This window comes from Labrus bergylta, chromosome 24 (assembly GCF_963930695.1).
Source record: "Labrus bergylta chromosome 24, fLabBer1.1, whole genome shotgun sequence".
NCBI classification, from domain to species: domain Eukaryota; kingdom Metazoa; phylum Chordata; class Actinopteri; order Labriformes; family Labridae; genus Labrus; species Labrus bergylta.
Genome location: NC_089218.1, coordinates 12,497,932 through 12,513,405, shown reverse-complemented (window position 1 = coordinate 12,513,405; position 15,474 = coordinate 12,497,932). Strand labels below are relative to the sequence as shown.

The window sequence follows — 15,474 nt, the reverse complement described above, 5'->3', positions numbered from 1 at the left end:
GTGCTCCTGAACTATATAAAGAAGCTGAATTACAATGTAAAATATTTCATATATCATTTGTACAACTCATACAGGTAACAAAAGGTGTTTTCAGACCAAACAGTTCTTGGGAGTTTTTAAGAGGAACTATCAGCTAGAAAGTTCCTTGAGAACTATTCACCATGGGGACTCTATTTTTTCGGTCTGCATTCGCATCACCACTTTGAAGCAGGTGCTAAAACTTTCCTTTAAACAGGGTCCTAGGAATTGAAATAGTTCATAGTTCCTGCGGTGTGGAATCAATAAAAATTAGGGGGCAGGTAAAACAGTTCCTAGTACTACCAAAAAGTTCCTACGGTCTAAAATCGCCTAATAAAAATTGGGGAGGGCTCCAACAGTTCCTAGAACTATGAAAAAGTTCCTACGGTCTAAAATCGCCTAATAAAAATTGGGGAGGGCACCAACAGTTCCTAGAACTATGAAAAAGTTCCCACGATCCAAAATCACTTAAAGTATTTATTATTTTAATATCAAAAATGAAGTCCGGTATACGTAGCTTGAAATACAACTAGACAACACAGAGGTTTATAAATGCATCATATTGTTGTCACAATGAAAACACATTTTTAAGTAACACACATACTAACACACGTAATAAAGAAGATGCTTTTATTTACATGGACAATAGCGACTTCAGAGCACTGGATTCATTATCCACGCAGAGCAGAACTTTTAATGACAGACCCAACAATGTGGGTGGGTTTCAATACCACATCACCCCTCGGCGGGGATTCCAGGGCAGATTAGGGCTGTGCCCAAACACAGGTGGAGCAAACTGTGAGCCTCGAACAATTTCAATAGAACAAGGTGATTCTGTGTTCGACAGGAAGTCATGACTCTGAAGTCAGAGCAACGTAAGGTTGAGGTTGTTTATATATTATGAATTTAAATGTATTTGTTTTCCGCTTGATGTCATGTTTTTTTTATTTCTTTTGTATTTTTTTCTATTTTTAATTGATTTAATTTTTTCATATTTTCTGTGATTGTTAATGGTTTGCTTAGTGGTTTTAAAAAAATGTCTATTTTAATATTTCTTTTTCTATTTTTTTGATGCTTTTCGATATCTTATGTGCAGCACTTTGAATGGCCTTGTTGCTGAAATGTGCTATATAAATAAAATTGACTGGACTTGACTAATACGTGCATAACAAGACACAAATGACAGCAAAAACACAAAACAAAGACAAAAACACACACACACACACACACACACACACACACACACACACACACACACACTCAGTCAGACAGATGGACACAGAGTTATGCTTTAGATGATATGTCACAGACCACACATTGAGCCAGCTGTGTGCTAAAACAGTTATTCACGGTCTTGCATTCTACTGAGAAGATCCAGGGATGAGTTGCCCTGGTAACCTGAACTTGTGGCCTACACGTTTGTGGCTGTGTGTATGCATAAGATTATGTTGTGATAGGCTATTTATGTGTGTTGGTTTTGACCTGAAACGTGTATTGAAAACTATGTCAGATTGGGCCTAAATCAAGTCTTAAATAATCCTTGCTTTCAAAGATCCACAGTTACCTTTAGTCTCACCTCTGAAACATATGCACACATTTAAATCACACGGTGCTAACTGTACATGGACCTGCCTTATTTTCCAACAGAATTAATTGCTCTTGACTGCAGCAAATCGGTTTCACTGTTATACTGTATGTGGCGCAGCAGACAAGCTGAATATGGGAAGCTTTAGTGTCTTTTGTCAAGCGAGGCTTCATAAATAACTTAGACTTCCTCTCCTGGAGGACTGCCAGTGGCTTTTGCGCTATAAAATACACCAGCCTCTACAGCTTTCTCTGGGTAGCCAAGTGCAAAATGGACTGCCGACTCATGACCCCTTGAGGAGTTCAGAGCCATATTTAAGCAAATATTTCTGTAAGTAAGTAATTGACCAGCCTCCTTCACCCCCCCCCCCCCCCCCCCCCCCCCCCCCCCCCTTGTGTGCATACATCTGTGTGAGTGAGTGGAGATAACCCAAGACAAACCCTGTTTAACCAAAAGCTTTTTACCTAACCAAATAAACATTGATATTATTAAATTGGTTTTACCATACTTTTTAATAAATAATGGATGTAGGCAGCATGACATGGGAACTGGCTTTTGAAGGTTTAAATTTGGCAATATGGCTCTAGTCGTAGAAAAGAGTGGAATCCTATTGTATATCAACAGTGTCACAGCACAATTCAACACTAAATAATGTGAATATTAAAGGTCACATATAATCCCATTTTTTAACAAGTTTAAATAAGTCTCAGAGCTTCTTAAACATATCTGTGAAGTTTATTGTTCTAAATCCACCCTGATCCTGTATTTGATCATGTCTATAAACCCCTCTATTTCAGCCCTGCTCAGAACAGGCTGTTTCTGTGTCTGTACCTTTAAATATGTAAATGAGCTGTGTCTGACCACGCCCCCTCTCTGGAAGGGCTTGGGTGTCTCGGTGCTTTCTCGCTCCATGTCCTATTGTTTACGGTGAGAAGGCAGACTCAGAGGGTGTCACCCACCTGGGGGAGGGGCTACTGCCCTTTGTGATGTCATGAAGGGAAAATCTCCAAAAGGCCTGTTTGAGCACATATTTTCTGAAGAGTGGAGCAGGCAGAAGACAGAGAGGATGGACTTTCCTTATAATTGGGGGGTTTGTAGACAGACTAGAGACCCACATTAGTTTTAGAAACACATGGTGAAGTGTATTTTGCATATTGTGTGACCTTTAATATGAGGACTTAAAGCAAATAAAGTAAGGCTTAAGCTACTTTCCCATGTATTTTTATACACCTCGTCTCTGGGTTTTCTTTCTCAGATTAAATTCTGAGGAAGTACAACCCCGACTTGTCTCCTCAACGGCTGTTGCATATAACTACAGAAGTAGGAAGTTCTTGCCGCCATCTGGGCCGTTCCATACCTGTGTGACATCATGTGAAAGCTATGAATAGCTAGCTACATTAACCTGTCACTCCAAACTGACTTAAGCATGTCACTTAGCTTGGAATAGGCCAAACAAAATAATTTTGGCAGCCCCAACATTACTTCAACATTACACTTTAACCCTTTGGTGCAAAAGACTTAAAAACATGGAATAATACATCGATATGAAAAAAAAGTGCTAAAAAAAAAACAGAAGGGACAACATATGGAATTGCCACTTCTCCCCAAAACACACAAAAGTGCCGCCCCACATTCATCATACCAGCTGAGCAGTGGTAGTGCTCCCATCTCAGGGTTTAGTGGGAGGTTTTTCTCCCCGTTGACGGCGAGATAGTCTTCCCATACGCTGGGTGGCCCCCGAGGCCCCCACGCCCCGGATGACATCAGCGCTCAGCCCGTGACAGCCGTATGTAAATTGAATATGACTAATCGCTTCCCTGCATCACCTCCAGGACGCTGCGATGAAAGATGGAGCAGGGAAGTCTCCACCAAGCGCGTCTGCTTTTTGAAGTGTGAGAAGAGGGTGAAAGATGGAGAACTTGTTGTCTGTCCTGGTCTGTGTTTCATTTTCAGGTCTTACACATAATGAACCCACTTGTGGAAGATTCTTTAACAACATGCTAAAACAGAAAACAAGTCTTTTTTTTTTCTTTTTTTTTTCTTAAGTGCAATACAGTGACAAACTGGTGACATATACATAACAAATGAGGCAAAAACAAACAGACAAGGTCAGGACAACAACTCCAAAATACAGTAAAAAAAAAAAAAAAAAAGGGGGGGGGGAAACTAATGGGTGTGAGTTAAACTGTTATTTCCAACTCAGACCTTCTTCTTCTTCTTCTTCTTCTCCCCAGCTTTGGCTCTCTCATCGTGAAGTGGTCCACACACATGCACACAGAAAGACAGAAGAGGGGAGGAAGATAAAGTGTTTCCACATGCGAGAGGAGGCATGAAGAAGAAGACTGAGGTGCATGTGACCACCCATGCAACAGGGGAATCCCAGGTGTCTTTTTTCTTTGTTCTTATACTGTGTGTGTGCATGATTGTGTGTGCGTGTTCACAAGCCTCTGACCATGAGAACTAAAGTTATAGTTTCACATCTCATCCGTCTGTGCACAGTGTTTTCTTAAATCTGCAGAAGAACTCAAATTCATTTTTAAAAACTTAATTTAGCAAACACTTTTTTCAGTATTTAAACATTAAGATAATTCCAGAATCAAACTCACACACACACTTAATTAGAGCTGTTAATATGCTTTGTAATGAATTCATAGATCTTTCCCTTTGTCTTCCTGCCAGTCTGTTTAGTTTCATACTCAAAATTCTCATGCTGATTAATGAGCTGCATGTGGACGACTTCTTCTGACACAGATGAAGCACATTAAAAACACCAGCAGCGAGCAGTCTGAAGTGAAGTGTTGGTTGCCACATAGCTGCGGCTCGCGATGCACTGTCATTTCCTAACTCTTCCTTTCTAATTAGCAGGAGAATAAACTGTCCCCTAAGTTCTGCCGCCTTCTCAGTAGCACACTACACGTTGGGAAATTACATCTTGAAGGTTTTGATCATCTTTAAAAAAAATAAAATAAAAATTAAGTTATGGTTCAGGAAAGATTTAGTTTACAGAACTAAAATCTAATTTTATCCCTTTATGACATTTTTATGTGTAATTACAGTGTTATTTTGTGCCAAACCAGCCTTTGAATAAATGTTTTCACTTTCAAATACTTGCATAAAAATGTTTTCAAAAAACTTTGAAAGAAAATGTTTTTTTTCTTTGAAACGTGAGAAAGCTCCTCCTCACTTTTGGCCTGTTTGCATACATAGGGTGTTAGTGATGCATCCTCCAACCTTTCCAGTCCCCCCGCCCTCCCCCCGCCCTCCCCCCCCCCAAATCACCCCCCTGACGGGCAGAGTAAACAAGTGGCGCTGTGTATATCCTCCATGTAATCGGGATTTCGCTCGGTGAGATCACGGCTGTGCAGAGAGCCCCCTCGGATGCTCAGCTGCGTTGTGGGAGGTTCCCTCTCAATGCCACCTTTGTCTGTTTGCATCGCTGTGTGTGTTTGTGTGTGTATGCTTCTGAGACAGGTTGACATGTCCATAATAAGTCAGGAGTAAACTCGGACGTGGTGAGGAAAGCTCCTTGTACATGTGTACATTCTGGGCCAAAAGACTCATAACTTCACTGTAATTACTTTGAAAGCTGAATGCAAGTGACCCGTCACTGTTAGACAAACAAACCAATAATAATCCAAAGGAGCGATGAAAAAAAACTGTCTTTTCACCCCCAAGTTAGAGCAGTTGTGTATTCTCTTTCATACCCGTCCTTCTTCATACCTCTGGGCGGCTGTGGCTCAGTTGGTAGAGTCGTTGCCTCTGAACCGGAGGGTTCGATCCCCAGCTGAGCAACATGTCCGTTGTGTCCTTGGGCAAGACACTTAACCCCGAATTGCTCACGCTGCTTCAGTGGTGGTGTATGAATGGGATTAGTTACTTCTGATGGATGATATTACATAGCGATCACTACCATCACTGTGTGAAAGGGTGTGAATGGGTGGGTGTGACATGTGGTGTAAAAGCGCTTTGAGTAGTCGGAAGACTAGAAAAGCGCTATATAAGCTCAAGTCCATTCAGCTACTATACTGTCCCCACTTCATGTTTTTCATTCTGCCCTACAAAGTCAAAAAAGAAATCTCAATGAGTCTGAGAATTTAGTTTAGATTGACCTTTTGGCGTCAGTTTGACCTGTTTTTAAGCCTTTGAAATTAACAGGTAATGCAAGAGAGCATTATTATCTGGGGCCAGCCAAGGAGCTAGTCTATGTTCAATTTGTGTAATATAAAATAATGACATGCTTCCTCCAACTTGAGTTAGCAACTTGAGTTAACGCAATCAACAATGGCTAACCGATTTGGCTAGCTAACTCATGTTAGAGAATAACTCATGTTAGCTAGCAATAACGCATTAACAATGTCAGAGTTATTCTAAATCCTCTGTCCTGCTGATGCAGAAAAAAAAAACAGCACAGTGGCTACACTTTTTTCGCTTTTTTCTCTAACTTTGCTCATGCTACCTGCCTAGCTAGTTAGCAAGTTCAACAGGGGCTAGCATATTTGGTTAGTTAACTCATATTAGCTAACAATAACATACAACAAAACAATAACAATGTCAGAGTTATTACACTACACTTAAATGCAGTGACTAAACTTCTTCAGCTTTTTTCTTTAGCTTTGCTCATGCTACCTGTCTAGCCAGTTAGCAAGTTCAACAGGGGCTAAGATATTGGGCTAGTTAACTCATTTTAGCTAACAACAACAAAACAATAACAATGTCAGAGTTATACACTACACTTAAATGCAGTGCAACTTCTTTAGCCTTTAAGGTCGCTCATGCTACCTGCCTAGCCAGGTAAGCTAAGCCAACTTTTGAGCAAAGTGTAGAACCAATGTTAGCCGTTTTAGCCAGGCTAAAACAGCCACAGAGAAGGCCTGGCTATAGCTTTATGATTCTCTCAAAGTTGTGTTCCATTTTTAAGGAACAGATGTGATTTCAAAATGTGTCCAAAGTAACCCAGAGTTACCCGGCTAACTTTAAATGCTTCACACAACACTGTCTGCATGTTAGTTATTTATTTTACAGTCTCTCTGTTTGTTATTTATTCTTCCAGTGCTGACGCAAATGGTCGTATAGTAGCTCCATTTGTGTCATGCTCATTTTAATATTTTTTTGGTGGTTTTTTTCGGCAACATAGTGGTGGAAAATTTGTTTACTCAATTAAGAAGCTTTAATTTGTCTACTCAAATTTGTACAGGTCTAATTTTACCGGTGATTTTCAATTGTGCATAAGTTTCTTTTCTTATTCCTGCAGAGTTAAGTCAATTTTCTGGGAATATGTCTAATTTTTAATACAGGAAAGACATTGGATCTTTCTACGTATCTCTATATCTACTGTGTTTATTTAACACTTTGATATAGCCTATTGTTAGCGCTCTTGCTAACAGAACTCTGGGCCAAATTTGGGAGCAGAGCTTGAGCTTATTGTGGAGAAGGCAGGAGGACGGTGATGACTGAAGGATGTACGGAAAAGTAACAACTTTAAAAAAAAGTATTATTTATCCTGATCATGATGATGTATCATTATGGGCACATGAAAAACTATTCAATGAAAATACTACTTTTTGAAAGAGGCCTTTTCAAATCAAAATGTGTAATAGAATAAAATTGAACCACACAGTAAAATGTTTAGAAAATAAAATAATTTGCCATGTGATTTATTTATTTTTAACAGACAAATGTTTTGATAGGAATAATTTTGGGCTCCACAATGGCAATAGTTAAATTATCATTATGGAGCCCGTTAGCTAGCTAAAGTCAGTTTTCTCTTAATTTTTGCCTATAGTTCCCTATGATAAAAAAAAAATCTAATAGAAGAGTCAAATCCAATCCTCATGGATTCAAAAACAGCTTAAAGATTTAGATTAATGTATTTAAATTATAAATGTTATTTGTTATGTATATATCAAGAGTAATCACAGATATAATGTTTCCTTCAATTTCATTATTTACAATGTGAAGTTACTTAATTTTCCTTAAGTGTCAAGTTTTGGAAAAAAGATTTGTCATTGAATGGCCGCATTATATCTATATGTTATATTTCTATATAGGCTATATTTATTTTCTGCATTGAGATTAACTTTGTGTATTTTTTGCTTCAAGAAAAGTGTCTTGTTTGTGTTGCTCAGAGAATCTTTAATATCATTATGACTTCCTCTGTCCTCTGTACTCTCTGTGTGGTCGATCTGATAAAAAGCAGAGATGCTTAAAAATCACAGTTGGCTTTATTAATGCCAAAGATGTCTCCCTGAGACTGGGCAGCATGATTCCTTACAAAAACAAGATCTGACACATTAAAACATCTTCAATGAAACAATCTGTGTTTGCACCATAGAGCCAGATGAGCTGTGTAATAACACTCATATCATTTTCTAAATCTCAGGACAGAAAAATAAATGATTTACTCAGTGCAAAGTCCAGTGTCTAAATTCAATCTAAAGTGGGGCCAACTGGGCATCTAAAGCAAAAAAGAAAAATTCTATTAAGGAAGCAGCAACTGAGAAGGAATTACACTTAACTCCTCTCCTAAACAGCGACCCCGTCACAGAGCAGTGATCAAAGAAGCTCCTTTAAATGGCTCTGTGTGTGGACACCGAGGCTCTCTTTTCCTGCCTTTTTGCACATGCCTGTATGTCTCTGCATGAGTGTGTGTGTGTGTGTGTGTGCGCGTGTTTTGTCCACTTCCATCCTGACTTGACTGTCCTGCAGCAGCATCAGACATAATAAAAACAACACTCTGAAAACTTTCTCTGCGTGGCTCAGACCCTTTTTTTTTTTTTTTGAGTGACAGGTGATTAGCCATTTTGTTGATGGCTGCTTCTGTAAATCTTCTAAATTCTGTCATGTACAATGTAGTCCAACAGTGTGGCTTAGGTTTTTGTGAGAGGAGAAATGCAAGTAGTTTAGTGTAATAATGTTTAACATGAATGCACACTTGCAGGATTACTTCAGTTGATAAACGGCTAACATGGATAGCGAAGCATTTTAAGGATTCTTAATTTCATAAGAATTTAAGTTTAATACCTTTGAAAAAAGTTAAACTATTATGCATTTTTTTTATTTCTAACATCATAACAGAACATTGTAATGTTGAAGATAGTGAAGTTGTAACTAACTAAAAACTATATTCTGTTGCTGTAGGTTGATCTATAAAAGTGCATTATATTTTATGCTTTATTGTGTTTGCGTGCGTGCGTGTGTGTGCAGCAGATCGCAGCAGATTGCAGCAGAGCAGCCTCAAATGGCAATTTAATAAAACATCCAAATAAAGAAATCCCCATAAGAGTCTGCAAGTGACTTTATCTCCTAAAAAATAAATTCTTATTTAAAGTATAAAAGTTAAGGGGCTTTAGAGTGTTGCATGTTCTGCAGCCTCTTTATATTATATAACATTGTTCTTCTTTGTGCACACTTATCTACCTGCTCTGAATCCAACCCTTCAAAAAAAAAAAAAATCCGAGATTTCCAGTGTGTATTCTCCTTTTATTGCTTTCATTTGCATATAAATTAAATCCATATTGTGCCTGCGAGGCAGACTATGCTAACTATGCAAACGATCCCTGGCTTTTCTTTGTTTTACAGATAAAAACCCTCGGCTTCCTAAAATGACAAGGTGGGAGGGGGAGAGAGAGAGAGAGGAATCCTCTCGCTGTTTCATAATTGTATGAATTTTAAATACATTGTCATAGAATCCTCTTCCGCATTCACAGCAGGGGAGCAGCTATCATTAGAATATTAGAGCTGTGGGGTTAGCTGACCGTGAAGAGCCAGGGCAAGCCTCTTCACCTCTGATTATACATGCAGAGCAGATGGCAACAAAAAAAAGGCTCGATTTGGACACACATTAGGCTACTTTGTTTTTCCTAAACAGGACTAATTCTTTTTTTATTTCCTGGTGAATTTAAGTGACTGAAATGTGCAACAAAAAAAAACATTGTGTCAATAAAATGTTGCATATTTTAAAAATATGTGTGACGTGTTCATTCCTAATTTCCGTAAATAGTGAGAATGAAGTTTCCTAATTTTGCTGTGGTTGCCCACGTTGACTCACTGCTGCAGAGAAAGTGACCTGACGACATGTGAGTCAGGTGCCAAAGTTTGGCCCGGATGCTTTCTTAAATGAATTCTGATCTATGTTTTCAAAAAGATATATTCCCCTTTTCGGCTATAATTCAAGTTTTCACACATTCACAGAAACATAATTTACTATGAAGAAGCATATTGAAAACACACACCAAGCTTTAAAAACAAGATTTATAAAACGTTAAAGTTGCAGAATAACCTGATATAAAAACAAACTCCCCCGCTCGTCATAATTGAAATCAATTACGCACACGCTCCGCTGTCCGCTTATTAAATCTCAGCTCTATAGGCAGAGCCGAACGCAAACGCAGCAACACCCAGGCTGCGTGGAAATAATTAAAACGCCTGAAAAGCGGAGGGCCGTGAACTCGATCCCTTCGCTACTCCTCTGCAGGCTTGTTATCTCTTAATTAAATACTCCGATCCCGCGATCAAGTTGCATTTAGCCTAAACGATGTCACAAACACGTCATATACATTTCTGTCGACGGAGGCCGAGTCGTTTTATTTTTTTCTGTTACATCAAATCTCCTACTGTGCAATTTACCTTTACTGCAAAGTGTGCAATACATATTTCTATTTTTTCTTTCTTTTTTTTCTTTTTCAATATTTCCTCTACATGTGAAATATAAACATTTTAAATGCTTTTTAATTTTTAATTTTTACTTCTTCTTTTTTACAGTGTAAAGTAGCCTCTGATCTCTCCTCTTACTTTAAAGCAAGTTGTGTGTATGTTTGTGAACTTTAAGATGAACATGAAGCACTTCTAACTTCGTTGTGCAATTGCATAATGATAATTAAAAAATCAACTCTTAAAAAAATTAAAAATTAAAATAATGAAAAATATGCAAAACTTTACAAATAAATCGCATTCGTAGGATGCTATTTGTTCAGTAAGGATGGACATATTTTGCAAATAGAGGAGGACGTGGTGAACACCCAGAGTAAACTTCCGAACTCTAAATCGGATAATTTATCTTTTTGTTACTTATAACAAAAAATGTTGAACACAGTTATTATTATTTATTCTGAAGTTTTTTTAGATTTTTAGTACAATGTAAATATGTTTCGATCTTATCCCTGGAGATCACAGAAGTCAAAGGGAACACTTTTAACATTTAAAAAAATGAAGATAGGAATCATTTAATTTTTCCCCCAGCTCAAATTTTAAAGAACAGGAAGTCGACCTTGTTCGATTAATCGGTAATGGTATATTGCAAACAACACTTGCATGATGAGTCTAATGTATGCAGACACCTAAAACTTTTTCTTTTTCTTCTCTGTCACACACACACACACTTCGGAACACACAGCCAGTGTCACAGAGTTCACAGTCAGACTATGACACAGGAAACAGAGGTCATACAAGGCCAAACACCCCCCCCCCCCCCTCCCCCCAAAAGAAAAAAAAGATTTCAATTTCAAATGATTTAAAGCAAAAACATCTCACACTGACGGATGTTCTTAAATTCATTCATCAAGGCTCCTACTACATCACGTGACCCGGACTGAAACCGTAGAAGAAGATGTCGGAGGTGGTGAAAGCCCAAATTAATTTAATAGGTGAAATGTAATCTGTGAGACAGCAGAAGGAAGCAGCTTCTGATTTCTGACTGTGAAACTGGAACTGCAGGAAGTGTATCTGTGTGTGTGTGTGTGTGTGTGTGTGTGTGTGTGTGTGTGTGTGTGTGTGTGTGTGTGTGTGTGTGTGTGTGTGTACGGGATATTTTGGTATCGAACCAATCACCTCTTAATTATAAGACCAACATATTTATTAATAATAATAATAATAATAATGCAGGTGTATTGCAGGTAACAATAAGGTTAAGTTTTTTTTTTTAATTGATTTAATAATCAATTAAAAGGATTTCATAGAAAATGCTTCTAAAGATAAATTCTCGCTCGATTTGTGAATAAAAGTGACAACAAAAACTGCTAACCGTGTAGGCTACGTCACCATAATTTATCAACTTCCGCTTGGTCCACTTGACAAAATTATTCATTAGAACTGTTGAAGAGTTTCCCCCCCAAAAAAGGAAAAAAGTTTGTCTGTATTGTTTTAAGGAAAGTTACGACAGAAAGAAAAAGATGAAGTCCACCCTGTACCGTTCTCTGTCTTTATTTCAGACTACACGTCAACATGTGGAAATCTTTGGCTTGTTTTGAAGTCTGCGGATTGATGTGCTGAAGGAAAATGTGGCAAAAACAAAAAAAAATAGGGGGGGGCAGGGGGGACCACACATTGAAAAAAAAAAACTCGAATCAAATAGACATCCTTAAAAAAAAATGATAACATGACTGAAAGGACCCGGATGAGATATGAGCCTGAAATTAAATATACGTATACAACATGGTAGCTGTTTGGCTATATAAACTTTAATAACGTTTATTTATATAATTAATACTGTTACCATTAAGAGAAATCTGTGTTTTTTTTAAATAGCGTTTTCCAACTTCCGGTTCATTGTTCATTGTCTCCAGAAGCCAAAAAAAAAGTCAGGTTTATAGAGTCCCGGGACCCCTTCATTCACTGTCCTCCTTGTCCTCCTGGACGGTGGTCGTGGAGTGGTTGTACAGTCCTTGAGCCATGAGCTGCATGGCGAGGCCGTTTTTGTACCCGGTGGCCTTTTTGATCTTGGCCCTCTTATTCTGGAACCAGATCTTGATTTGGGACTCGTTCAGATTGAGTTCCTGGGCCAGGGCCTGTCTCCGCTGCTCCGTGATGTACCGGTTGGCCTGGAACTCGTTTTTCAGTCTCTGCAGCTGCTCGGCCGTGAACGCCGTCCTGGGCCGCTTGTCCTCCTTGGTGCTCTTCTTCTTTTTCAGTTTGCGTGTCCTCGGGCCTGGTGTGGAAACAACAGTGGAAATACAAATATTTATTTTACGGCTGGAGCGTGGGCACAACGCGGCGCATCGAATAACCGATTATTGCGGCATGTTATGAATATTATCCACATGTTTAAAATCACCAAAAAGTGATCTGAATGACTTGATCAGTGAGTCAACCACCAGTTCATATACAAAAAAAAGAACAAATTAAGGCTATAGAAATTTTTGAAAAGGCCAATTTTCCTATAAAATCAATGATCTAAAAACACATTCATTGTATATTCATTCATATTTAACTCATTTTAATCTCTCCAGGTCATGTTATGGTAAGATAATAAAATAACAACAGACCAAGTAACCCGGATGCCGACCTTGAATAAACTGCTCGAATGAGTTTTTATAGACATGCAGTTCCCTGACCCTTTACATCTTTTAATACATCGCGCATTAACAATTCTCAGTGGGTTTAAAAAACGTTTGGATGTGTGTGTGTGTGTGTGTGTGTGTGTCTGGTACATCCGATCCACGAGTTCCCTTTGTCTGTTATACTCAAGCCAAAATCAAGCAACCCCTCAACCACAGCTCAAATGCTTTTTGACAGGATTGACACTGTGAACCACACATCGCACTTTTATATGAAAGAAAACAATTCACAACAATCATGTAACCCACCCAGGTGACATCACGCAGCTAGAAGTAGGATTTGCATTATCACGACAGTCAAATAAATAACCGTATTTACACGCCATTAGAGTGATTATTTCCACACAAATTCTGTAAAGAATAAGAAGAATGCATCTTCATTCTCAATACTTTTGACATCATCTTTACCGCAAACCGATTTCTTTAGACGTAATTACCATCAGGGTTGTAGTAATAAAAAACAATATGCTTCGTAGGCCTCTTCTGTTTCACATTACATATGCTGCAGGAGGATGCTGCATCAACTATAATGCACAATTTCCATATTTGATAATGAGGAAACATCGTTATCTCCTCTTCCAGCTGTTACGTTGCAACGTTACGCATCATGCACCATCTCCAACTTTGTCACCGGACGCTGAACGCACCATCAGGACCAATCACTTCAGCCCCTACAATCATAAAAGGCAATCACGTAACCTAAGCAACAGGGGTTGAGAGAAATCTCTTAAATAAGACAAATTGTTTGGTATAGCATATTCTCGATAGGTTTTATTTTGAAAATATATGGCTGACAAACCCCCACGTATCAGCACGTTCCAGCTACTAATGAACACAATTAGACTTCTCTTGTATTATTTATAGCAAAAACATCAAATTATGCAATTAAAATGTCTGGATTAATGCTGTCGTTGGTGTTTAGATTATGACGTCATACGCTGCTGTTTTAAGCATTTTCAGGAAGTAGTTTATCAATACTTTAATTTTAGTATGCTCACAATACCAGGACTGCACACGTTAAAACTGCCAATCTTTTCGTCATACAATGTGAGCTTTTATAGGCTACATTTTTTGGAATATTACGCCTCGCGCAAAGATTCAGGATTATTATTATTTTAACACACAAAGGTGAGAACTTTTTCTTGGCCTTTTTTGGAACAATTCTGCAGCCATAAAAAAAAGGGGTGGAGGGGACAAAGGCACTGTTATTATTATTATATATTTTTTAATCATCTCAAATTGACACCACCACACATTAAGGCCTCATGCTGCAACATTAAGGGAATATTTCAAAATAAAATCACGCATTGAACTGCAGGGGAAACAAAATATTGTGTGGGGATTTATATTGTGTAGAAAAAAATAAATATGTAACCATTTAGTCAGAAGACACTCGCCCTATATGCGATTTTTTTCAGTGTGTGTGTGTGTGTGTGTGTGTGTGTGTGTTTTTGAGTGTAAATAAATAAATGTATTTTTTTTGTTCAGTGACCGTTTGCTTCCACTTTCACTTTGTTTAAAACAATATTTTTCTTTAATTCTGCAACATGTTTGTTTTTTTTCTTGCGTTTCTAAACTCTGTTTGAATAAAAAGTTAAAAAATAAAATAAACTCCCTGAAAAGCACGACATCATTTTGAAATATAATCCATAAACTGTGTAGTATAGCCTATCTATGACAGTAAATGGAGATTTAAAAGACAACAAAGTGCTCAGCTGTCAAATACCCCAGGCGGTGTGATTTGGGGACTATTAGCCTTACCAGATGAGGGCCGGTCCGAGTACCGAGTACAGTAGACCCAAGCGGGCCACAGCATTTGCGCGCTGTCTTTGGTTCTGGGCGGAGATCCTCCATTGCTGCCGCTCATAACCATAATAGAAGAAGGGCTATCCGCGTATCTTCCTGCCCCGTTGCTCGCCGCTTCGCCCTGTTTCGACGAGTTCTGCTTGGACGAGGGCGACGAGGACGTGGACGACGACGACGAGGAGGAGGAGGAGGGCGACGACGAGGTGCTGTCACTGCTGCAGTTGGAGTCCAGGCATGCCGGCGTCAACCTCGCTCCCAGCGGGTTGACGTTCTCTCTGCCGGGCATCTGGCTCCGGTCTCGGTAGCCCTGCTCCTTCCTGCAGCCGAAGTCCGGCCGGAGGATGTTGTCGATGAAAAAGTTCGTGGTCCTGTGGGCTTGCTGGGCAGCCTGGTGCGGGATAATCATGGCGGGGGATGGAAGATTCGGTGAAAGGGACATGCTCTCCTCCTCGGTCGAGTCCCGTCCGCTCTTGGGCTCCTTTTGCTCCTCCATAGCTGAGAAAAATCTGGCCCTTCCCGAGCCAAAACTCCACTTGTTGCTCGCGCTCCCGCCCCCCTTTTTCGGTATCCAGTTTAGACGCGCCGCATGTATAAACAAGCCTCCCGCTTCAACGAGTAAACACCTGAGTGTGTTGTTCTTTTCTCTTACTCACATCGTCTCCTCACACCCTTCAGACACTTGGCATAGCCTCCACGTTATACCCAGTGTCCCTGACTCTCCCTGGTGCAGCATAA

General features: G+C 39.2%; 1 protein-coding gene across 1 annotated transcript in view; it reads right to left on the bottom strand.

The window, feature by feature from the left end:
- Window positions 1-11,318: 11,318 nt before the first annotated feature.
- LOC109997314 (homeobox protein engrailed-1-B) overlaps window positions 11,319-15,474 on the bottom strand; it is a 4,191-nt gene continuing 35 nt past the window's right edge. Inside the window, exons 1-2 of the mRNA XM_020651742.3 lie at window positions 14,695-15,474; window positions 11,319-12,524 (exon numbers count right to left, since the gene is read on the bottom strand). The exon at window positions 14,695-15,474 is cut by the window's right edge and continues 35 nt beyond it. Coding sequence (XP_020507398.1) covers window positions 12,205-12,524; window positions 14,695-15,232 — 858 coding nt within the window. The 5' untranslated portion in view covers window positions 15,233-15,474 and the 3' untranslated portion in view covers window positions 11,319-12,204. The remainder of the gene's footprint in view (window positions 12,525-14,694) is intronic.